Genomic DNA, 26454 nt, shown 5'->3' with positions numbered 1-26454 from the left:
CTTGGCTTCATAATAGAATTTCTTCAGTTTTCTCACAGCATGGCGTTTTGTGTGTACTTTCTCTTGTTGGTCTTTTTATGTCCTTTGTCATTGCCACACTGACTTTGCTCAAGGTTTCCTCGAAAAAAAGAAAATGTTTTGATGATGCGTTGTGAAGAAAGATTCCCAATTTATCTTGAGCTGAGGCACATTGTAACCTGTAGGTTATGTTTTTTAAAATGTTTAATTTATGCTTCTGGCATTTCCAAATACGGCATTGCTAGCATCTTTCTACCAGTTGTGCTACAAAAATGTTAAAGAGCTGCGAAACCACTGCAAGAGGTTTTGCAGTTTTTTCAGAATCAATTTGTAATAGGAAAAGGTAGTTAAGTATTATCTTTCTTACAATGTCGCTTTTTCATGTCTTCCTGGTGTTATTTCATTAATGCTGACAATATATTGTAATGAGCGAGAAGTCCTGAGACCTGTGAAGGAAACGGTCTGGAAACAACTGCTTTTATCCATCATTGATCTCACAGAATAGATCTTTTGGTAGCAATGATGCATTAGCAATGTAAAAATAAACCCACAGAATGACCCGAGATGCTTTAGCAGCACCTCTGCTTGTGTTTAAAAGCAAAGGAATGCTATACATTAAAAGGCTTTTAATGGCTAAATAAATGCTAACAGTACATTGTATCACTATAGTATATAATCATTATGTACATAGCCACTAGTGTACGTGCCAGGTTCAATATCATTTTATTATTTCAAGTTTAAAGGTCTAATAAAAATATACTGTAGGTGTTATTCTGAAATGGGTCTATTCTGTCTTCATTTCTGCAGTGGTGTAGATGAAACAGTTTGGGAGACTGTAGGTTGAAGCGTTTTTTTAGGGATAAAGGTTACCTTCCATTGATCCGGTCTGTAACATAATTTACTAAGACTTCTCTGCAGGTGCCCTTGCAATAATAAAAAACAGAAGTTTGGATCGGCCGCAGAAGAAAGGGTTTCTTGAAGCAGACCTCTTTGGAAGGCAGGGAAGGTCAGATATATTTTAATTAGATGTGAAAGTGTCAGACAGATTTAGTTAAAAAAAATCTTTACATTAAGAAGAGGAAGAGGAGTGGTTTTAACTGTCAATGGAAAGTCACATACTTTAGACAGCGAGTTAGCACACTTGCTGACAGGTCCAGATGATATCCCCTAATGCTCGTCGTCTGCCTGCGGTCGCTGCTCTGTCAGGCTGTTGTCCAGAAGAGAGGTGAGGAAAGCCGGTTTCTCTGAAATTCTCTGAATTTTATAGGCTCCCTGTGAGCAGCATGAAGGGACATCACATAGACACACAAAACCAAGTCAAAATATGAGTGAGATTAGGCACGAAAATGGTAGGCGTACAAAAAACCCTTCGGGCTTTCTGTGTGTCTGTACTCATTTTTTGCTTTGTTTAATGCTCATATGCTTTCGACTGTCTCTTTGTTTTTACATTTTTAATCAGTTAAACATAAGAAAGAAATGTTTTTACAAAAAACTTTCCTTTATGGCATCACTATCATATACAGTATATGGGTCAATGACAGATTTTCCACATGCCAATTTAAAATTCTAATAAATAATATATTAGCAGACATTCAAATATTAAGAATGTGGTGTACACATTCAAGTTTTAAATTAAGTGATTTTAGTGTTTTTCATCTATGAATCTACCAATGGCATGTGGTGCGACTTGATTTATCTTCATCCTTGACATGCTTAACTTAAAAAAAATCTTTAGTATTTAAAGTGTTCAGAAACCATGAAAAACCATTTGTTCTAACTATAGTCGTGTTAAATAATCCAATATAAATTTTAGCCTCTGCAAAGTTGCTAGAATTTGTAATGTCTTACTATTGGTATTTTATCATCCAGCTTCTTACATTTACATTACATTTAGGCATTTGGCAGACGCTTTTATCCAAAGCGACTTACAGTGCTTTATCCTATTCATTTTACATAGGTATTTGCAATCTCCTGGGATCGAACCCACAACCTTGCAATGCTCTTACCACTGAGCTACAGGAAAGCTTAAGGTCTCAACCTGTAAAGCTTTTTAAACTGCTTTGAAGACGTTCCTTTCTTTGTTTGACTCTTACTGGCTGCTTTTATTCATTATTTGATCCAAGTAATTCATTTAAAATATAGGATTAATAAAATTTTGGTGCGAAAAAAATCGGTACAATTATATTTTTGTCAGACATTGAAATATACACCTTCGGATTAAAAGATTTTTAAGATTATGAGCAACTTTTCGCATACAAAACTCCACTATTGCTTGCTAACTGTAAACAGTTAAAGGAAAAGTTCATTTCAAAATCAGTTATTTTTTACTCACCCACATGATGTTCCCGGCGTCTACAGGACACAACAAAATATTTTTTAGGTGACATCCGAGAGATTTTCAGGCCTCCACATAGACATCATGGTCATAGTTGTTTTCAAGGTGCAGAAAAGTCGCATATTAAATTAGTCGCGTTCACGAGAGCACTTCGACGCATGCACATTCGGTGGGGGCAGACACTGGCGTTCTGATAGACAACCCGAAACGAAACTCTGTGTTTACAAGCAGACGCACGCTGTATATAAGCTGATCTTCACAAAATGTCTGATGATTTCGATATTGAGGAAGATCACCGAATGTGCATGCATTCGTCGAAGTGTACGCGCACCATAGATTGAGAAGACAGATGAGAATATATCGATTAAAGTCATTATTTTCTTTTTTTCTTTTTCACACATAAAGTAAATTTACATTTTTTAATTATTAAAACTTTTTTCATTATTAATAAAAACATTTATAAATATAAATGAGCCTCTATTTGCGGATGGACCAATTTAAAGATGTCTTTAGTACTTTTATGGACCTTGACAACAACTATGACCATGATGTCTATGAGGGTGCCTGTAAATCTCCCTGATGTCACCTAAAATATCTTTGTGTTCCGAAGACCCCTGGAGATCTTAAAACATCTTGAACATCATGTAGTTGAGTAAAAAATGACACAATTTTGATTTTGAGATGAACTTTTCCTTTCACAAAGCATATATTTGAAAGCAAAAATGTTCCCATACTTAAGGCAAGCCGGACTAAAATTTCCTTCAGCTGTAGATGTCAGAGTTCATATGTGTTGTATCAATAGAATTCTGAAACCTATGAAGATCATTGTGCTCTCTCATTGGTCAACAGCTGAGATGTCAAGAGGAAGAGCACCTATTGTTCAGTCATCTGGTCATAGTCTACGACGATCCATTACACCTTGCTCAGCCGATTTTCCTCTGTCAAGTCAATTCTCCCTTGAGCATTTTGCATATTGTACAGTAGCAGCACTCCAAGCGTCATTGATTAATTGCCTGAATAAATCTGCATTGTAGTCGTTTCATTGTATTTCAAGCTTGACAAATGAACACCTGAGCTTGTTTCCCCAGTATGCTTCTTTTCAGAAGATTTGTGAGGCTACAAACTGTTGTTAATATGCAACATGAGCAACACTACAAAATGATCTTCCCTAATGCATATTTATAAGCTCTAAACTGCGTCTTTAAATAATTTAGCTTTTTATTCGTATTGAATTGGATCAGGTCTTGTTGCTCCTATCTTTGTGCCAGGCTTCTCATCGGGCAGCTTGTTGACCGATACCCCTAAAACAAATAAGTCTTAAACAATTAGCCTGCTGTGTCAGTTCAACACTCATCCAACGTATCGACTTTTATTAACGCAGTGGTAGCTCTTCAGACTGTGGCAGCCATCTCAGTTTAGATGTACCAGACTGGAACTGCCATTTACATTCACTCCCACTGCAAATATGCTAATCGTCGTGATTTAAACCTGTGTTTAGCACTTTGCTCTGAGCTGCTATACCCATGAGCACAATTCCACTCTTCGCTGTAGCTACTACACACGTGCATCCGTGCATTTTGTTCAGCAAAAATAGAGCCGTTATCGTGATTGATGATTGTATCATGTCGGGTGCAGTGTTTCTTTTTTTCTTGTATATATTTTATCCAGTGGCACCAAAGATTGAGATAATGAATATGTATTTGCCCGTGCTGCTGATGTTGGAAGGCACTATTGCAAGACTGTAAAGTGATGTGCACTTAAACTTAAACACTCCCTTGCAGTGATGTTATGTTGCTGAAATGTTTTGCTGCTGTATTGAGTTTACATCATTAACTATACTTTTACATGCCGATATAAAACACAAGTAAAAGAGACAGATTGTCAGTCATGTATTTCATTAACCTCTCTTATTCACCGTCACTAAAACAATTACATGCACTGATCAACAGAACACTTGTGCTAATTTCTGAGGCCAGTTGCTAAGCCATTTAAATTCAGAAAATAATGAACATATGAGCTCCCCTTCAGCAGTCTATACACTGTAACTCCATCATCTGATGTCTGATTAACAGAAGCCCGAGGCTTGGAATGCGGTCCAATATGGCAATTACAGTCTGATAATGGCTACTTAGCAACAAACCCAGTAAATGCTGCTGGGACATTTTTCCATTTACATATATAATGAGTGGAGATATATTGGGTTTTGGTAAAAGATCACTTTTGGCTAGAATTGCAGTAATAGATGAGCTTCCCGTTCATACTCATCTGCCAGCCATGGTTGCAGCGCAAAATGATATCACCTTTTGAGAGACCTTAAAGTCCCAGTGAAATAAAAAATGACAATTCTTATTTTTCATCAAATATTACAGCGTAATATAGCTTATCAATGTGGGCCTTTTTCTTTTTTGAATTCGTGTACCCTCATAATCTTCAGTTAAAATCTGAAAATGTACTTCCGCCCTGAATTCTATCCATATCTAATCACGTAAACTAGATGGCTTGGCCGGAGCATCCGTTAAACTGTCAGTCTTCTGCCAGTTTCATTTCAAAATCAATGCAACAGCTGGTTTTACAATCAATCAATTCGGGGTGAAAAACGCAAGCCAGGCCCACTAAATTTCTCATTTGAATTTCCATTTCCCTTGGAAATGTGTCAGAATACGGAAGTGAAAAAGATCGCGACTTCCGGTTAACGGCTACTTTAAGATTTCACACTTCAGTGCACTATAGTTGTAAAAATACAGGATTAATCCAATTTGAAATATGTGATTTTAACAATAAGATAGATGAAATGATTCTTCTGCGAACTGTAGATTGGCTATTGAAAGGCGCAGAATTCGTGAAATACTCTGAAGAATGCTTGTGGTTACATTCTTCATACGATATCATCACAGACAATACAAGCATGCAACAGAAATGTCTACAATCCTTTATGCATATTTTCTCTTGTCTTGGCACTGTGAAATATGGTAAATTCCAGGAGGAATTCTGAAAGTGCCGCATGGTGGGCGACTCAACCCACACTCTGCTGACTGGGTCTCTCTGGCCCACCTGTTCTTCACAATGACTGCTTAGTTCTGGGGTCTGCGGCAGCCCGTCTGGAACAATGGATTAACTCTGTCCATGCAGGAAAGGTCAAACTGTACATTACAGTGTTTTCAAAAGATTTTACATGGTGTTTTGGTTTTGAGGTTTTTGTTAATAATTTTGTAGTCAATATGTAACATGTTGAAAACAAGCAGCTGAAAGCACTTTACTGTAGGGAATTTTGTCATACTGTATATAACACATTTTATTAGAGCACTTGCTTTAACAAAGTGAAAACTCAAATATTTTAGGAATTTTTCAAAAACATATTTTCAAGTATTATGCAAATAAAACTGAAACAATTTTTTATTCCCAAAAATTGAGCCTGCACTTCCAAAAGTCAGAGATTCATCAAGCATAACATTGAATCACAAACCTTTGCACAAGCCTTATATTGGTTGGGGTTTATACATTTGTTAAGCACTTTTTATATATACAGTATATTCATAAAAAATATTGTTTCCATTTGCTTTTTTGCTTAAATTTTAAGGTGCTTTGTATTTTATAAAATATTAAATACTGCAAAGTAAACAAGTTCATATTTTTAAGTAATACTGCAGAAATATGTGTACATGTTTTGGAAAAGTTCAAAAAAAAAAGTTTATCACAGTTTTCATTTGTCTTTCATGCTGTCAGTCTTTTACATTGCTGTTGTTTGCCTTTATGTCACTCCTCGGGTTTGATTTTGTTGAAATTCTACAGACACTGGACTGAAATGCCCAATATACATATAGAAATGCTGAAAAAATTAAATTTGAAATGGTCTCTAAATTTCGTGTATTTATACATATATTTATGCCTACATTTTCAATACTTCAAAAATTAAATAATTATTAAGATCTAACAAATAGATACAGTACAACTGGTTGTAAAAAATAAGAATTTAAGATTCTTAAGGCTAATTTGATAAGAATCACAATAGTTTTGTTAGGAATGTTGTTCAATTGTAAGTCATAAACAAACACCGGGAGTTTATTGAGCCTTTTGCCAATCTGATTACCGTTGCCTTTATTTACAGGGAAAATGTAAGCTTGTTTGTTAAAGTGGGCTACGTGTTCGTCCTCTCTGCTTTTTCTGAATACTTTTTGAAAATTGTGACGTATCTAAAGATGTTTCAGAGTGCAAATAACATTAATGTCATTAATGGTTTCTGCTTCGTTACACCAATAATTAGCTTGACTGATGAATGATGCTAACTAAATAATGATATTGTTGAGATTATCCTGGAAATTCACGATGCAATTTTCAAAAGCACAATTTAACCTAATTTGTCTCGATAATGGATTTAGTAATGACTCTTAATTCACATTTTACTCCGTTTTTTGCTGAGCTAAATGCAACGCCTCAAGTGGGCGACTGCTTACTCGCAGTGTTTTTTTGCTAGCACAAAATTCTTAAAAGACGGCCGAATGCTCCCCATGCTCTCTTGGTCTATGTGCTGATGTGCAGTTTGTTTGTATGACTGACTTCCCTCAAAATAGCTGGTTTCTTGCCTGGGGTATAAGTAGAATTTCTGATCTTTGTGACTAAGGCTCTCAGCCGTCCTCAGTGAGAGAGTTCATGAGACATCCACTGTTATAACTATAGTGTTGTGCCTCAGCTTGGCTGCCTGGCTATAATTATGGTTTATGACAATATACTTTACTGCCATCTTTGAAGCATGAAAGAGTACAGTGGCTCCCCTTTGCTCATTCCCACCATCGTGGTGCTGTTGTGTCGGGAGAGAAAGTGCTATATCAGTCGGTAATGGTTATTTTGACACATTAAATCATCTTTCATGTCACCCTGGATGTGAAGGAGTTTCCCTGATGTCTCCATCCCTCATTGGAAGATAAGCCTATTTCGTCGTCTTGTGTTGGAGATTTGGCGCGAATCATACCCGTGGGGAAAATCATTCGACAACATGACTAGGCAAAACAACAGCTTTTCATTCCTGCATTTGCACATTCACACCCTGCCGCCTCCTAAGTGTCATTCGGAAGATTCCCTGTTGGCCGGAGGGAATGAGAAAGGCGGAATTACTTTGCTTAATATTGGTGTTTGCAAAGGGTCATGCATCAAGGGATGGGGGCACAATTTCCCTGTTCAGCCTCAGGCCGGTTGACACAAGAATCCCATCTCGTAACGCCGTGATGGAAGACTCTCCGGCCTGCTTCTGGAAATGAGTCAAAGGAACATCTCAGGTACTGTAGCAGCCACTGGGGTTCCTGCACACTATATCACTTCAAAATGAGGTTAATGTCTAGCCAGTTTGGGCCTCCTGAGGAATGATAATTTCTCATAAATTTTTCAGTTCAGAGAAAGATAGAATGGTTGTTATGCCACTGAAACACTGGAACGTGTTCCTTAATTGTTTTTTGATAGTTAGCTGCCTGCTTCCACTTGGCAAGCTGGAGTTGGGATCGGAGCCAGCGATAACATGGTCAATAAATGCAAGGAGGTCATTTGAAATTAGATTCTATTTGGAGGCAGTTCCAGAAATCAAACTTGGCATTATCCAGCGGTTCTGTGCCAGTGGTGAAATGTGAATGCTGCCTTAGTCTATGTACGCACTCATTGTCTCTGGGACACTCATTTCTCAGTAGAGGACGGCACACACTGCTTCTGAAAAGCCTGTTGTTTTTGCCCCAGAATGCAATTGAGCTGAATAGAAGTGATTATCATCGGAGATCTGACTGCTTTTTATGGTCAAGTTCATTTATCCTCAGCGACAATCGATAATACTTGGCTAAACCAAGGAGTGGATTCAAACAAAACAATTTATCTCCCCATTATATTATATATGAGTAAGATGTATAATAGTTAATTTTTTTCTGTTAATAATGACTAAAATGAAAGACCTACCAGTAAATAATTTAACTTTTTATCATGTTTCATATCTGTTTACAGGAGGCAGAATGGCACTGTGATGAGTTTACCAAAGGAGCCTGTTTCAGTCGGGGAAAATCAGAGGTGAGTACCGGGTCAAAAATGGAAAAAAAACCAACTGTTGGGTTAAAATAACCCAGCAAATTGTTCATATTTGACCCAACAATGGGTTAAACAACCAAATATTGGTAAATTTATAACCCAACGGGTGGGTTTGTCCATTTTTGACTCAATGCTTGGTTGAAATGAACACAAGACATTTTTTTGGGGAGTTTAATGTTTAGGGGATAATGCGTTATACAATGATCCCACTTTTTAATAGACAAAAATATTACAGATTATGCTTCTTATTCACAAAATTCAGTGTATTTGCATGGCTCTAAAACATTTACAATAGTAAATTTTAATGTGAAAGAAAAGCATGTTATTGTTCTTGGCAGGAGTAATTCATCAAATAATCATCAGAATATAGAAAAGAGTGTTTTAATTTGTCAAATATCAAGACGTTGACATTTTTAAGGACCCATATATGTGCCTGGATCTCAGTTGTGATGATTTACTGTCCCAATAAAGCTGCATCCTCCACAAACTAGCACTCAGAATCCGTCTGCAAGTAGGGATTTGCAGTATGCAAATGAAGTGTTATACAATTATTTTTTGTAGGCATATTTGCGCCTTAACTTAATTTTTTTTTATTCCTTTAACACTACAGCACTAATAAAATGCTTGCAGCACTTGGGCACAATTCATTTATAAATTCCCACCTCAATATTTTGAAGTTCTGCTTAAAATGAAGGTTGTTTTTATTACAAGTGTGTACCTAAGAAAGTAATCACACTTCAGCCTAAAATACCAAGTGCATTATTTATGAAACAATTCTCTGTGAGGCATTCCCAGGTCTACTCCACTTTCTACAGAGCTGTTTCCATGGCACTAATGTACTGGCTCCCTTGTGTTTTTGACGGCTGACTGAATCAGATCAGATTTGTGCTACAAACTGTTTCTTAAGCCTCCCTAATATTTCACTTACTCTAGGTCTGTCAATTGGAAGACAAAAGATCCCCTTTTGTTTTGTGGTATGCAATATTCTGAGCTAAGCCAGGTGTGGGATTCTGGGAGTGTGTTTGGGATCAGCCTGTCATCCAGCCAGCCTAACCCGAACCCCAAGGTGTATTTCTGGGGCCCGTTGTGGTTTAGGTCTGCACGAATGTTCCCATGACTGTTTTTCAATACGTGAAATGTGGTCAGAGGCTCATGAGATGTTACTCTTACGGAAATGTCATTGTAATTCAGAAATGCAAGCACAGCCACCTTTTCCAGAAGACGGCTGGCAGTGACACGCTTAAAAATGTGGAGCTTTTCTTTAAGATCTTAAGATTTTCTTCTACATAATTTGTAGCAGTGCTTTAATCACAACAGTGTGCACATTGTTTTTCAGACAGTTGATGCAGTTCAACCCTCTTGGGAAAGTTGCATATTAAAAGCACAGCAGCTAGGCTACAGTGACACAGACATCTACAGCTTTTTTAACTTAAAAAATAGTCCAACTTTAGGAACATGTCTTAAGACCCCTGCTTTCACCAGCCAAGTTGCACTTCGTCTGGCTGTTGATGAACACATCAACACATCTTATTTAAATTCTCTAACAAATGTGTCTTATCGTGATCTAGTCACTAGTGAACCTTTCTGTATCAACAGTGCATATGGCATCTCAAAGTAGACTATTACCATGTTTGGTTGTTGTACATATCACAAAGCAAAATGCTAAAATTCTTCAACAAACAGCATCTTAAGGAGAAGTCTGTGAGTAATCCTTCAAGCGGTGCATCTAAGTCTGTTGTTTCAAGAACAAAGGGAAGAGTTTGACGCAATGCACGGTTCCATCGAGTCCTCTTTGTTTATAATGCTAACAGCGCATAATAGCCACTACATTACGCTATGGAATACAGCCATCTGTCAGGGATTTTCATAAACATGTCATATCGTGATGCGGCGGGCATATTAAATCTCAGTTTATTTACCCATTCGCCAAAGCACTGCCCGTCAGCCAAATTGCATTAGCGAATGTAAATCACGCTTTTCTTTGCAGCACTTTGCGTAGCGCCGAGAAATAAATAGCTTTACAAGTTAACAGCCATTGTGATGAGGGAATAAAGCAGACCCCCTCCAGGACCGCCTTGGAACACCTTTAAATCAACCGAGAGAGAGACAGGGTGACAGGGTTTCAAGTACTTGAGACAAGTATGATTTACTGGCTCCTAAATTTTCGAAAAGCCTTGTAAAACACACCGAACTGAGGCAGTGCAGTTTAAAAAAACTTGGAGCTGGTTAATACGGCATTAACTTTGTTTGGAGGACAACCGTAACCCAGCTTCTGTACTGTAGACAGTAGGCTTCATATTTTTGAGAATTGGCCAGAATCCCTTCAGTGTGAGCTCACTGTTCAGACATATTGATAACACTCCTGTCACCTATTTTTTGTGTAAGAATGTGAAATGTGTAAGAATGACAGAAAGGTATACTTGAATGCGTATATAGCACCTATTTAATATGGCTATATAACGGGCATGAAATCAAGGTTATGTTATGTTATGTTTATCAAGGTTATGTTTCTGTTTTAATAATGGAATCAGCAATACAATCCGACATACTGCTGTTAATTCAGTTTAAAAAACACCTAAAAGCTACACTTTTATGACCTAATGCCTCTGCCCTAATGTCTATTCACAGGAGGAGTGTCAGAATTACATCCGAGTGCTGCTAGTCAACGGAGACAGGCTGTTTACCTGCGGCACAAATGCATTCACTCCCATCTGCACCAATCGCACGGTAAAGTAAATGCGTCAACAGTCTTAATGTAATGTAAGAGGTTTTTGTGACCCGATGTGAAGCTAGCTTTGTCTCAAGCTCTCTCCACATTGACCTTTTCTGCGCTGCGTGGGATGTGTAGCATAGCATGTGGTATTTCCACCAAAGTCTGCGGTTTATCTCAATAAGAGTTTTGTTGACTGAATAGTTTTGGCCTCAGAGAAAAGCTTTCAAGTGCGTATGTGTCCTTAGTAAAAAAAAGTTCACGCTTGTTATGCAGGTATTGTGCAAGCATTTGCACTTTATCTTCGACAAATTTATCCAACGCGGGCTTGCGGAGCAGTAGCTGGCTATCGCAACAAACGCCACTCAGTGTGGCTGATTGAAAGATAAGCATCTTTTACTGACGTTCCCCATTATTCCCTGTCACAATCTGTAGGTGCCATTTATGCATGTGAATCCCAGAATTTGAATGACCGGATTACTCCTCTATCCTTCAAATGTGATAATGATAATGGCGTTCGGCTGGTAATCGACGACAGTTGATTTTCTTTTTAAAGAATGGCAGGAAATATTGACTCACGGCTGAATCAGCCCTGGGATTTACCATCCTGAATATCTTGTACCAGCGGGAAAGGACTCAAGGAAGGCACGTGCACAAAACTCAGTCACTCGCTTCTTTATGTCCTTTTGGCGTCGCCGGTAGGACTTGATCTTCAAATAAACAGCTATCGAGGCTGTTAGGTTGCTCAGCGTGCAGCACAGCTGTCCATGTCCTGAAGAGGCGCCTTTCAATTCTCTCTATTTATGTGCATTATGGGTAGTGTGTCTGCATCTACTATGACTTGCATCTTCTATGACTTCCGAATGCCGTTTGTCAGAAGGTGTTCCATCAATAAACGCTTTTCATCTTTCTTCTCGGCCAGAAAAGGCACATCTTTCAGGCTTTGGCACAGGCAGAAGTCCCTGAAATCTCCCTGGCAGTGCCGCTTCAAAAGGCTGCCTCGTCTTGCCAAACATGCAAATTGTTTCGGTTTGACTGCCAACTAAATGGGTCCTGAAGGAAGCAGAGAGACTCGCGGAGGTTTTCTTCGAGCCAACATCAAGGATAATCCCCCTTTACATTGATTACACAGGGCAAGTGTTGTGGTAGTCAGCTGCTTGTAAGATAAAAAACATTCAAGTGAGGCCACACAGGATCTAAGCTGCCTTCAGGATAGACTGACACGTTTGTACCCAACAAAGTCAGACTACCACTTATAAGCTCTCTATAGGTATGACATTTCTAGCAGCATAAATGTATTTAGCGCTACACGGGATAAATTACTGATGTTAATAACTATTAAGTTGTTATTTTTCCACTAATAGCTTCCAGATGCATATAAAACTGGAAGGGATGAGCACCATTGCTTTATCTGGTTCAGTTATAACATTAATTGGATTTTTCGAGCGTTATGTAGAGTTGGTCGTTTTTCACAGCGAAGGATTTTAATGCCACTGTGCACTGTTAGTCTGCGGTTTGTTAAATATTTTTAAATATGATTTGCTCTCAAAAGAGCTGCTGACTGCTTTTTAAATGCAGAAAACAAAAACAGTAGTGCAGATGGATAACTGTCGGGGGGTTTCTCAGGCCAGTCATTGCGCATGTAAAGAAACTCGCAAAGCGTATTGAAAAATGTAGACCAGCGCGAAAAATTGTAACTATTTTGATTCCTGTGTTGGCACATCCCTTGTGCTTAATGTATACAATTCTAAATTACCTTCCAGTCATGGTAGCTTCTCTTTGCTGGCTGAATGTCACGCTAAGCAGGAATCAGGGCTTTGCTATACTGCACTTAAGGATGGAACGGGTGTGTTGCGAACGATTAGCATTTCGCCATTGCAGCCGCCACTTGGCGTGACAACCAAGTAATGAGATAAACATTTTTGCCATCTCGCAAAATAGCACACGACATGGCTGGAGGAAGTAGGGCGACCGTCTCTGCTACATTAAATGATTTGAAAACAAACATAATCTTTATTGCTACATCAACTTCTCTGTAAAATAGAACTTGAACATTTTTGAGATTTCCACCAAATAAATCTAATGGGTTTTCTCCTCTCAAAATCAAAACAAACCGTTAACTCATTCAAAGTTATTTTGGTTCAGGCCAGAATTTGTGTTTTCTGTTGATTGTCAATCAAATCGACGTGTATAATATATTTTACAGATACCCAGTATTTCTTCTTCCTTTCACTATATATTTGTTTATTGTCTACTAATAATGTCCAACAATATATAGTCAGGCATCACATAGTCTCGTGTAGCCAGACCATCATACTGAAGGTAACTTACCGCCGCTTTCTTTGGCAAAGGCCTTCCCAAGAGGCCATATGACTGACGGGTAAAGCAACCAATCACGTTTTGTGCAGTGTCATGTTTAGAGGTGTGGAAAGTCCCCTCAGTAACCGGTGTACATTTACAAACTTGTCAAAAGTTAACTGCAACAAAATGATTATAAGTTAATGCTGTGAACCTTGCATACTTTTATGAACTCAGCCTATAGTCAATCGTGATGAATTCTTATAGGAACCATTGTAAACACGACAGCATACTTCTTAGAGTGCCGGCTTCGAGTTGTTTCCAAGCAGTCCGCTAAAGAAAGCGACACGCACGTCTCCCGGAAATCCTGTGAAATTCAACCAATCATTTGGCGTCTTCGTACTTGCTGAAGTGTTTCCAGAAAAGTGTGCCTTATGCATCAGAAGTTAAGCAAACGGTCCATGGGCATGACGTCTGAGACTAGTTATCACATGACATGTTTCCACTACATCTCAAATTATGTATTGTGTTTGATAACATTATGTGGTCAAAAATAAATTTTAGGACATATTTTCACGATTGTCGTATTTTAAGACTGAATGTCTGAAACAATGGTAAAAAATGTAGCCTAAACATAAAAGGTGTATGAAAAGCTAAATAACTGATAAAGGCATAATCAAATGTTTCCAGTTAATTTTAATGTGAGCTTCCTACGATAAAAAAGCAAAAAAAACAAAAACAACCCAATTGAATCTGAAAGATATTTAAAGGAAAAGTTCACCAAAGTATGAAAATTCTGTCTTTGTTTACTCACCCTCAAGTTGTTCCAAACTTGTATTTACCAAACCAAACAATTCTTGGACACCATTGACTACCATAGTAGGAAATCAATCTTTGTACAATTCATTGTTCTGTTGAACACAAATCCATATATTTTAAAGAATGTAGGACAAACAGTTCTGGGGCACGTTCGACTACCATTGTAATTTTTCCTACTATGGTGGTGGCCAAGAACTGTTTGGTTACAAGCATTCTTCCAAATATCTTTCTCTGTTCATCAGAACAAAGAAATTTACACAGATTTTGAATAACCAGAGGGTGAGTAAATCAAGACAGAATTTACATTTTTGGGTGAACTGTACTTCTAATGAACTTTGCAGTTGAATGTAAAGATTACCTAATGTTGATCTTTCTAAATTCACACTCTTTGTCTCTATCATCGCAGCTGACCAACCTGACTGAGGTCCATGATCAGATCAGTGGAATGGCCCGCTGCCCCTATAACCCCCTGCATAACTCCACTGCCCTCATCACTTCCAGCGGGGAACTGTATGCCGCCACGGCTATGGACTTTTCCGGCAGGGACCCAGCTATCTACCGAAGCCTGGGAGGACTCCCGCCTCTGCGCACTGCCCAGTACAACTCCAAATGGCTCAACGGTACGTCTGAGAAAGAGAGATATCATTTAATATGAATTACTACAAGAACCCTATTAAAATGTCATTAATAGCAGAATGATGAGGTAACTGGGAAGTTCATGAAAATATTCTATTACCCTTGGAAACCCATTAAAGTGTGGCATAAATGTTTAGTTAAAGATAAGTTGTGTAATTTCACTGCTACCAGTAACGTTACAATGGACAGTCAAAATTAACGTTTTTAAACATTTGTTTTGTTTAAGTTTCTTAACATATGCTGTTGGTTGGCTGTGATGCTCTAACAAATAAAGCAGTGTTTTGATAAGGTCACAAAGCCACATTGGTCACACCTTTCAGAGGAATTAACCTTTAAATGGTGTACCTACGGTTGTCTATGCATGTTGAGTTGGAAAGTATTTTAACATACAAAATAACACACTTCACCTTTAAAAATTGAGTGTATTTTAAAGAACCCCGGTTCTTTAATTATGTAGGGTTCTTGTGAAAATGCAGAAGTGTGACATTTGGTTTTGGCACAGAAGCAAAATACACCTTCCTAACCGCAGAACTCTGATCTCTTCTCTCAAAGATATATCTCCACAAAGAATTGTCTGAACAGATGTGTTAAAAAAACAAGTTCATACATTATCATAGAATCTCGACAGAAACTAATTTCACCTGATTTACGGTCAAAGAAAATTGGAAAAATAACTTTTTCCAATTTACTTTTTCCAATTTACGCTTCAACTTGTGCGAATGCGCTAAGCTCCAAACCACAAAAGAAAATTAAACTACTGTCAATCATGAAGGCTTTGAATGTGGTAAAGTTGGTCGTGACAGTTGATCTTTTTGCCTTTGAGAAACGCATTTGATCATCATTTTTGAATGGAGAATGATAATTAAACTCGTAGCTTGCTTTGATCATTTCTCACCATAACCTTTCTCTTCGCCCGTGACAAATGAGTTTGTCTATTACCTACGCAAAAGATTAATACACGCATCTTTCCTGCACTTCAAATGATGGGCCAGGAGTCCTGCTCTATGGCATCTGTTATTAATCACTGTCTTTCCATCTCTCTTCGCTGTCAAACTCAGAGCCCAACTTCGTTTCCTCCTATGACATCGGTAACTTCACCTACTTCTTCTTCCGGGAGAATGCAGTGGAACACGACTGCGGCAGGACTGTGTTCTCTCGTGCTGCCCGGGTCTGCAAAAATGACATTGGAGGCCGTTTTCTGTTGGAGGACACATGGACCACCTTTATGAAGGCCAGGCTTAATTGCTCACGGCCGGGTGAGATTCCATTCAACTACAATGAGCTACAGGGAACCTTCTTCCTGCCCGAGCTGGAGCTGCTGTATGGAATCTTCACAACTAACGTGTGAGTAAAAGCCACTGTTTTTACATCATGTTTTTTAGAGATATTTTAGCTCACTCGTCCTTATCCCTCTGGTAACATAATGCTTTATCACAGTCAGCAATAGACAGATCCATTTTTCACATTATCGCCCACTATGCTTTAATGATCGAGCGGGTAAAATCTGTCAGGTGTTGTCTTACCTCTCCGACTCTTTTCTTAGGAACAGCATTGCAGCATCAGCAGTGTGCACCTTCAATCTAAGCGCTGTTACCCAAGTGTTCAGTGGGCCTTTCAAGTACCAGGAGAACTCGCGCTCCGCATGGCTGCCCTACCCCAATCCCAACCCTGACTTCCAGGTAAGCGCCCAGTAAATGACAGGTACTAAGATATTTCAGAATGCTTTGTCCCTGACTGCTTTAAAATGTTAGTCCAGGGGTTTTCGGTCTTGGCACAGACCCCCAAGTATGATAATAGGAGGGACCCCCATTCTACAATTTAAAAGGCATCTATATCTCTACATATTTTATAAACACCTGATTTATACACTGACAAAATAATACACAAATCTAAAAGTAGTATATGCACTGCTAAATTGTTTGTTTATTTAATTTTCTCATCTAACTTTTATTATTATTACATTCATATTTTATGCATTTGGCATACGCTTTTATCCAAAACCACTAACATTGCATGATACTATACATTTGTATCTGAGTATGTGCAATCCCTGGGATCGAATGCATGACTTTGGCATTGCTAGCTCCATGCTCTAATCACTGAGCTACAGGAAAGCAACTGATTTGATAAGTCTATGTAGCGTCCACAATGTTTAACACTATAGTGAAATATTCTTTTGGTTGTTTAGAGCAGAGGACCCCCTGGGGGTTTAATTACACTTAATATATTTAATATAACAATAACTAAAATGTGTTGTTATTTTAATCTCATTTGGTATTTTACTTTATAATGACTTTTTTGACAGTTATTCTTTAGACTTTTACAGGGACCCCCTATCACTTGCTATGCGGCCCCCTGGGGGTACTCTTCTCTAAACAACAAAAATAAATATTTCACTTTAGTGTTATACATTGTGGATGCTAAAGAGAAGTTTCAATTCAATACTTTTCATGCATTTTATTGCCTTTATTTTCAATGCACTTTATTGCATTGGACAAAATTGTTTGCAAAGTGTATGAAGGTTGTATTTGTGATCTTAAATCATTTGCATTTTAAAGATATGTCTTATTTCTCTTTGTCAATCATTTTACATAAAGCACTTTGAATTGCCCTTGTGTATGAAATGTGCTATACGTATAAATAAACTTGCCTTGCCTTGCCTAAATCTTTAAACACAAAATCCTCATATTGTCAGTGATCAAGCCTGTGCATTACTGTTCCTAAAGCTTCTCCCTTGGCTGTTAATTTCCCTTCATTTCCATGCCTTAGTACCTCTCATAAATGTATTAATAAAGTTACAAGCTAATAAAAATGTTGGCAGTACAATTACAGTGATAAGAGCTTAATTCATCTCCTGAGGAGTATTGTCATTTCAAATAACTTCATCACAGTGAGTTTAAGGAGCTTTGAGTTTTTCATAAAGCTGCTTTATAAAAATCTATGCTCAAAGACAAACTCTGGTGGTTATTATGCTTAAATAATAAGATAGAGGAACGTATCTGCGTCTAAAATCTTCTTACCTTAAGTGACTGGCAATCGCTTCCTAGCTTGGAGGTAAATAGAGGGCAGTTAAATATATTAGAGTAATAAAGAGGATCTGCGCTGATTTTGGGGGAATTATGTGGAGTGGATTTAAACATTATGAAATGTGTTCAAGAGAGCAAAAAGCAGTAGTCTTATTAGAAACAGAAAAAAATAGTCAAAATACTTGAAGGTAAAGCATGTTATATGTTTGAAGTTTACATACTTTTCTCTATTCTAGCTGTAGATAAAAAGAAAGCAAAATCTATAGATTCTGTGTGTGGCTGGCGTGACCCTTCAACAAGCTTTTTAAAATGGTTTGCCCACCATATCTAGACCTTTTAAGAAACCGTCTGATGGGCATTCATTTCATTTTTGAATAAGCAAAATCAAAGTGTATCGTCTGGCTTATTAAAGCCGATCTCTGTGTGACCCGATAATTACATGTCTTGCGTCCATATGAGAGAAGAAAAACTCTTTCCCCTCAAAGGAAACGGCTTTGATCCGTAGAGTTTCATGGTCTGCAGGAGTCACACTTTATCTCGTTCACTGTGACATCTTCATCAAGCATTTGTCCATGTTATAGAGGCCAGATTTACGAGCCTCGAATTCGTGGCTTCCGGCTTGAATGGAAAGTGGACTGCCGTATATTCCGTTCCTGAAAGACCAACATGCACCGCATTTAAGTAGAAATATGCCTATAGTGATCTTCAGCTGATTGATGTTGATTAAATGTGATCCAGGATATAGAGTACAGGTTTAGTGAGGCCAGCTGGATTGTTTCGCCGCATGAACTGTTATTCAGGGAGGAAAACTAGTAATTTTGGTCAACTGATGTCATCTCACTGCAAGTGCTTTCCGCACTTCTCTCTTTCCTATTGCACATATGGAACATCTGACAATTTTACAATGTGAAATCCAATCAATGATGGTTATTGTCACAGATGGTATGTGGTCATTAGCAATATGTTTGAATTTGGAAAATAAAAGAAATCACAGTATTCCTTTATTTAACCTTTTTTAAAGGATGTTAATCCTGTTTTTCTATTTTCTCTTTCAGTGTGGCACTATAGATTATGGCTCCTATGTGAATCTAACCGAGAGGAACCTGCAAGATGCTCAGAAGTTTATTCTGATGCATGAGGTGATACAGCCCGTCGTTCCCGTGCCGTATTTCATGGAGGACAACGTGCGCTTCTCCCATGTAGCCGTGGACGTAGTGCAGGGCAAAGACATGCTCTATCACATCATTTATCTAGCCACAGGTATAGTACCACAACACCTCTGTATGGAGAGCAAATGTAGCATTCACATCCATTTACATCTAATATAGAGTGAATGAAATAAGCAGAGCCGAGCCAAAGAGCATTAGATATACCTAACTTATGAAGGTTAATGGAGTTGGAGTATAAAGTCAGTTAAGCGGAGTAGAAGGGTTCTGGATGTATAAATCCCATTTATTTTCTATATAAAGAAATTTAATTTTTAAGAGAATTTTAATGATAATATATTAGGCTGCCAAGACAGAGCCAGGATGAGCTGTGACATTGTGACAAGTGATGGTACATGCTTTTGTCCAGCTATGATTTCAGATTCAATTTTTATTGTTAAATAACTGAATTTCCAGTAAAGACTTTTTTGGGATCCACTGATCAGGAAAGTTGCTGTTACATGGTACTGTAATAAGAATAGCATCACGTAAACTCAGCAGTGACTCTACTGTGTATCTGTTTCCATTTTGCAAGTTTGTAATGTTGAGAGTCATTCAGATTGGTTTGGTTAATGGTGTGGAACGCAAGGAATCTTTATGGGAAAAAATGAAAGGAAAAATATTTGGAACCAAAGATGCTGAAAAAGTCTATGCTGCACTTAATTGGTTTGCATGCTTTGCATGGTAAACTGCAAGTCAGAGGTGGAAAGTTTACTCTCAGGTACATTTTCAACCCCGGTTAAAAAAATAGTGCACTAAAATACACTTTAAAAAAGAGCTTTATTATCAAAGATCAAGTTCCTAATTTACATACAAAATATATTAATATATTATTATATATATTATATGTTTTGTACTTCTATTCATAGTGTATTAAAATAGCACAGTTACAGTAAAATTAGATCTTCATTTTATCTAAAAAAGTAGGGAAAAAAGTAGATTAAGTATAATAAATTAGTGTGTAAAAATAGAGCACTTTTTGTTTTTAGAGTACATTTATTATGTATTTTTTAAATGCATTTAAGTTAAGAAAAACACATCAAATGTATTTATGAAATATAGTGAAGTAAAAAGTATGATATATACCTTATAATTTAGTAAAGTGTTTTAAATTTCCAATGTACTTAAGTATATAGTAAAAATGATAACCTCTGATGATCAGTGATCTGATCTACGCCTATACGGCACATATACACTTATTTATCAAAAAATGTGTATGCATGTGTCACTATTTGCTTTTCGAAATCCACCCATATAAGATATTACAAATCAGCAGTCTATTTACACTGAACAAACCAAAATGTGATCAGCTGAAAGGTAAAAGAGAACAGATCTTAGCGTCGTCTAAAAGCTATCCGAATATCCCGTGTGGCCATCTTCTCATTAAACCCACTGCTTATTAGAATGTTACTTTTACTGTCAAAACTTTTCAGAGCAAAGACGTCCGCATTGCCATAAGGGGGAAGCGCAGGGGGAAACTGACTGGAATAATTGGTGGTCCATTTGAATCACTGGCCTTTGAAGCGAGCAACAGTTGGTCACCAGGCTGAAAAACGGCATTAGACACATAGCAGCACTGAAACATCAAAGGCAGAATGTTCTTACATAGAGACCAATGTACTGTAAGCTCCCATTTGTTCTCCAGATGCACATCACAGACTCGGAAAGCTCGGAGTCTGTTTGTTTTGGATGAAAAACACAGAACGTCTAGTTACCTGTCAAAAGGATGAGCACAGGGGGACGCCTGTTGTAAAACAATCCCGTAAGATAAACATGTTAATTGGAATAAGACACTTATAAGCTTGTAAAACATAAACACTAGGAATCTCGGTTAAAAAGAATTTCCGATCAGTGTTGACTTTGATTTTCTTTTTTTGGTATCCACCAACTGTTAAAGATCATTGGCAGGCGTCAACACCAAATGCCGATATAACTTATAATAATAATGTTTTCGTTGTCTGCCCACTTTGAAAATCAATTAGATTGCAATATAAAGACATACAGTCCAGATGAAAAGATTTCAGATCCTCTATAAGTCCTCTGGAATGGCACGTACTGTTCTGCGGTGCTGTGTTTATAGTGTTCGACTCGATTCAATTCATGCCAGACAATAATAGCTTGAAGTGTGAGGAACGTAGCTGGAATTTCACAGCTGAATGGAATGAAATAGAACACTGAAGGCTGATTTGACAAGGGCAATGGCCTAATCAGTGGCTCTTGTAGTATCTAAAAGTTCATTGCCCCGTGTTGTATGGCTCCTATAAAGCATCTGAAAGAGCACTTTGAAGTGCACACAAGATTAACAGCAAACATTCCGAGGATAAAATAGATATTACATGGGTTATCGGCCCAATCCCGTTCGCTCTTTATGACATTATGAGACCGGTGAATGGCTTGAATCTCGCAGTCGCTCGAACCGCATGCTTCGTCGAGGGGTACGTGTAACTTTCCAAAAGGTGATTCTGACGATAATTCTGCCCTCCTTTTTGGCTACACAAAAGTCACCCTTTGGAGAAGATAATGAATCTTCTCTAGGGAGAAGCCGGGCCCGTTTGCCCTTTCCGATCCAAATAGCACATCCATATTTAACTTGACAGCCCAGGTGGCACTTTTCGGAGTTTCATGTGATTGGAGAGATCTGAGGTCATTCTTCTCCGATGCTTCTCTGACATCATTTCCTTCTAATCTCACTAGGTCGTCAGAGTCGGCCCACCTGATCACCTAGAGTGATTCCATATGTTCTCTTTTTCTTTTCTCTCGCAGTTTTAACATTTTCTCTCTTTCTTTTTGCTTGGCAGATTACGGCACCATTAAGAAGGTGCTCTCTCCGCTGAACCAGACCATGGGCAGCTGTTTGCTGGATGAGATTGAGCTCTTTCCCCTCAAGAGGAGGCATCCGATCCGTAGCCTGCTCATACTTCACAGCCGCAGTGAGCTATTTGTGGGAGTCAGGGACCAAGTCATCAAAATCCCCCTGATGCGCTGCAACTTCCACAAGTCCAGAGAGTGAGTACTGCATACTTTCTGACATGCATAGCGTAGATATGCAACATTTCATAAACGTTTTAAAAATTAAAAAATCATTGTTTATTCCCCATGTCTTTTAAAGCCATATCCGTATTTCTGCACTGTAACCACATTCTAGGAAGTTGTTTATGACATCGTTTCTACACCGTTTTTCTATACAGTGAGAGTGAATGGTGACCTTGGCTGCCAAGCAAGATTTTCAGTGAATAATGACTTTAATTTTAGTCTTGTCCAAGCTTCCGTACATAGCTTGAGATGACTTAAAGTACAGTATAGCATACGGTCATGGACTTTTATGATTTTTTTGTCCATTTTGGTGGTTTATTGATGCTGATGATCATCTATTTTATTTTATGGAAGAGAGCTGTGTAAATGCTCCTGTGAGAATCTTTTTTTTAATAATGATTATTGCACTCGGTCTCATCGTGCATGTTGCTTGGATTACAAAAAAAGGTTAAGAAAAGGACAATTCATCGAAAAATTATTTTATTATTCATTCACACTTATGTCATTTTAAACCGGTATGACTTTCTTTCTTTTGCAGAACACAAAAGAAGATATTTTAAAGAATGTTGCTATGCAAGCAACATTGATCCCCATTGACTTCTATTGTATAGACACAAAACCATGGAGATATTTCTCAAAATGTCTTATTTTGTTTTCTGCAGAAGAAAGAAAGTCATGCAGGTTTGAAATGACATGAGGGTGAATAAATAATGCAAGTATTTTCATTTTTGGAAGAACTTTCCCTTTAAACATCCCAAACTTTTTCCACCCTACATTACTGCAGCTGTTTATTCAGTCACAGCTGAATCGTCTGTTTCACTTGTAAGTACTCAAATGGAAACAAATCCATTGCAATTGCCTTTTCATGTTGTATTTAATAATACTTAAATGTAGATTATACAGGATAAATGATACTGCTAATCTCACTGGTGCTTGCCTGCATCTTCATTTTTCACCAGAGCAGAGTAACGTTATGTCAGAAAGATTCACTACCACAGGGCAACAAAGAACAATCATCGTGTTTGACAATATGCCCCAAGGCCTTCGTATCAAGTGCACTTCTCTAATCTCTTTTCGTAAAAGGGAGATGGCAACATGTTCATCATTACTCCATTTGCATTCCAACGAAAAGCGCCGAGTTAAGTGAATATGGGCACAAGTTTTGGCCTGATGAGCTTTTTATATCCTGTTAAGTGGTTTAGAGGTGGGAGAAGTCAATTGAGCGCACCTCTGTGCTTTTGTGATACAAGAGAGGAAAGCTCACATGCACATTTTTGTCCATAAACACCCACTTGCCATAATGGAGCTCTTTAGAAGTGCCTGTTGGCATTCACTTTGGAGGACTGATCATAATTTTGTGTCTCTGTACTCCACACGTTGCATCGTATGTGTGTCTTATGGCTTTGATGGGGATGTGTGATATGAGTTTGTGAAGCTTGTGATCTCAAGGCCATTCTCTGTGAATGCAATCAAGTTAAATAGACTCGATGGAAAAATAAATGGATTAAGTGATGGCGAAGCAAGCAATATTACAAATACGAATGAATGCATTTTCTGTAGAGTGTTTTCCTGTTTCACTTTCTAATAGCATTCAAAAAGTCTTATTGTACTTAACTTGTATGCATTTGGCAGACATATACACACATTAAATAAAGTTTTCAAGGTGGTTTTCCAAAATTTTACTTTCACATTTATGTTTTTGTCAACTACCCATGTATATCTTTATTATTATTAAAGAACATTATTATTTTTGTTGTATAAATATTTATTATTATTATTATTTAAATCTCCTGTGGATGTCATAGGACCATAAATGTTTGTAATAAAGACGTTTTGTTGGACGTATGTGGCTGACCCAAGGTTAACTTTCGGTTGATGTTAGGTTATAAAAAAATATATATATTTAATTTGGTAACACTATACTAAAAGCCTTTATGTATAATGCATTATAAAGGCTTAAAAAAGTGTATGACTATTATATTATGGTAGTTAAAGGTGTAGTTCAGTTTAAAATAAGCACTCATTGACTTACCATAGTTGGAATAAAAATGACCATGGAAAGTTAATGTGGGCTTATTTTAAAGTGAACCACTCCTTTAAAAATGCAACGTGTAACAATGAATTAATAAGTGTTATAAGGTATTAACTGCAGTTACAATTATTCATAAGACATTACGGTACATTATAAGTTGCATTAAGGCATAAGTAATACATTTAAACGACCTTTATAATGCATTATACACATATGTTTTAAGAAAAGTATTTGTACCTATGAAGTAATTCATAATAATGCTAGTTCATATTAATATTTTATTGTATATTGATTTTATGAAATTAAACTAAAGTGCTCAACAGTAATAGATTCTTTGCAGAGATCTCCCGGAAGTTAAGTTTGGGGCACATACCATTTGTTTATATTGTTGCTGCTGAAACCATCTACGGTATATCTTTCCCTTTATATGTATTCATAGGTACCTTTCTAACGCTAGCTGCTAGCCAACTTATTATCTTTCTCTGTTGTCCACTTTTAAGGTTTTATTTTCAAATCTAAATTAAACGACAAATCCCTTCCTCTCTGAAAAAACTTTCCGTTTGTTTGCTACTGTGTCTATATGATTTTGGTGTTAACACTGTGCATGTGAAATAAAAATAACTGTTGCTCAGCTCATTTGCAAGATATGACTCTATACACTTATCTTTTCTTGTCTCCTCTCTTTTTCTCCTTTACTCTTTCCCCAGTCTCTCCTGTCATTCATTTTGTTATAAACTTTGGAATCTTTGTAAACATGTTTTCTTCCTCCCTCTCTCAGAGCCTGTGTGGGGGCCAGAGATCCGTACTGCGGCTGGGATCTGGTGCTTAAAAAATGCACCACCCTGGAAGAGAGCGTCAGCATGAGCCAATGGGAGCAGAGCATCACAAAGTGTCCTGTGAGTTTCTAGACTGCACCACAATCATTCACACGGCAGCTCAGACTTCTAAGCGAAATGTTGTTTTCTTCACCGGTACTACCTATGCTCATTCAGTTCGCCGGTGAAGAACAATGACTAATGGTTCTGTCGCTACTAGAACATCAGTCCTGCAGGATCAGATTTTTCTCATAACAGCAGCCAGTCTTAGTAGAGTTTTATAACAGTGTTGAGATGTTGAGGACACATTACAGGTGATGTAAGGATAGTTCTGACAGATGACAAATGGCAACGCAGATCTAATATGCTTCTTATTTCACAGTAAAGAGAAAATTTCCTCTGTGCACGAAAAGAAAATTTTAAAGCCGGGAGCGTCATGCACCTGTTTTTGTTTGCGGAGGCTTCAGTGCAATGTTCTAGGTGATGTATGTTTAAAAATTCACAGCTGTATTTTAGTTGTCTTATAAAGAATAACTTTGGCATTTGGATAATACATTTTTTTCTAGTTCATAAGGAAAGTCATGGGTGGAGGCTGCCAGTATTTTTGTTGTTGATTTGCTTAGATGCAAATATATTAGTTGCGTTAAGTTATCTTTAAAATTTACTTGGCTCCAAATATGATACGGTACTTTACCAGTAGATTGATTTTGTGTGATGTTTCTGATAAAGACTACTAATAAAACAATCTCCACAGATTATACAAATCCAGCTGGGCAGGAAATAGAGACACAGCATGTGTGTGGAAACAAAAACCACAGAAATTGCCATCTGCAACCATTTTGTTGAGAAGCATTCTTTGTTTACATGGGCTTGTATTCCCATACTCCCTTGTTTGTAACGTGTTCTCCTGCCTCAGGCCAACCTGCTTGTACATCAACATCACACTTCTTTGTCCAATCCATCAACTCTCTCTCTCATTTATATCTTTAGCACCGCACGCCCATTCCACTGACCTTTTACAAATCTCAGGTTGTGCCGGTATCGATTCTACTTTTGTGGTGCCAAATAAACACTAATTGTGTTTCACGCATCAATTTTTGAATATTGACAAACGGGCATGACGGCTTTGCTTGTTTTACACTCTAAAGGTTACATGTGGCATACTGACAAATACTTATTCTCAAGCACAAATACACACACACTTACAGACACACGTATCATTTTTTTCAAGGCAATGTGACAGACTCAAAGTCTTTAGGTAAAAGATCTTGCAGCTTGTAGCTGCAGCTGAGAAATGACATTTTGTGTAATAGCGTGTCGCCTCCCACGCTGCCTGAAGAACAGAAAAGCAGAATGGGATTGTAAAACACACACGGGGAAGTGTTAAAGTGTGGGAGGCTTACAGTAGATTATAAAGTCATTAGAACGCATGTTTTAGTCCCAACTGTAACTAACATGTTGGTTGTTCGT

The 26454-nt window shown here is 37.7% G+C and overlaps 1 protein-coding gene across 2 annotated transcripts in view; it reads left to right on the top strand.

The window, feature by feature from the left end:
* The window catches only part of sema5a (sema domain, seven thrombospondin repeats (type 1 and type 1-like), transmembrane domain (TM) and short cytoplasmic domain, (semaphorin) 5A), a 98948-nt gene that overhangs the window by 37148 nt on the left and 35346 nt on the right, over positions 1 to 26454 (top strand). For both annotated transcript variants that reach the window (XR_008905495.1, XM_056738682.1), the window contains exons 5-12: positions 8330 to 8392; positions 11039 to 11137; positions 14644 to 14857; positions 15932 to 16217; positions 16417 to 16552; positions 18955 to 19159; positions 21903 to 22110; positions 24948 to 25065. Coding sequence is in view for 1 of the 2 variants with exons in the window: in XM_056738682.1 (XP_056594660.1) it covers positions 8330 to 8392; positions 11039 to 11137; positions 14644 to 14857; positions 15932 to 16217; positions 16417 to 16552; positions 18955 to 19159; positions 21903 to 22110; positions 24948 to 25065 (1329 nt within the window). In the remaining variant the exon portion in view is untranslated. The remainder of the gene's footprint in view (positions 1 to 8329; positions 8393 to 11038; positions 11138 to 14643; positions 14858 to 15931; positions 16218 to 16416; positions 16553 to 18954; positions 19160 to 21902; positions 22111 to 24947; positions 25066 to 26454) is intronic.

The sequence above is a fragment of the Triplophysa dalaica genome, chromosome 23 (assembly GCF_015846415.1).
Source record: "Triplophysa dalaica isolate WHDGS20190420 chromosome 23, ASM1584641v1, whole genome shotgun sequence".
Taxonomy (NCBI): Eukaryota; Metazoa; Chordata; class Actinopteri; order Cypriniformes; family Nemacheilidae; genus Triplophysa; species Triplophysa dalaica.
Note: the sequence above shows the minus strand (reverse complement) of the source record. Positions and strands in the feature narration are given on the sequence as shown.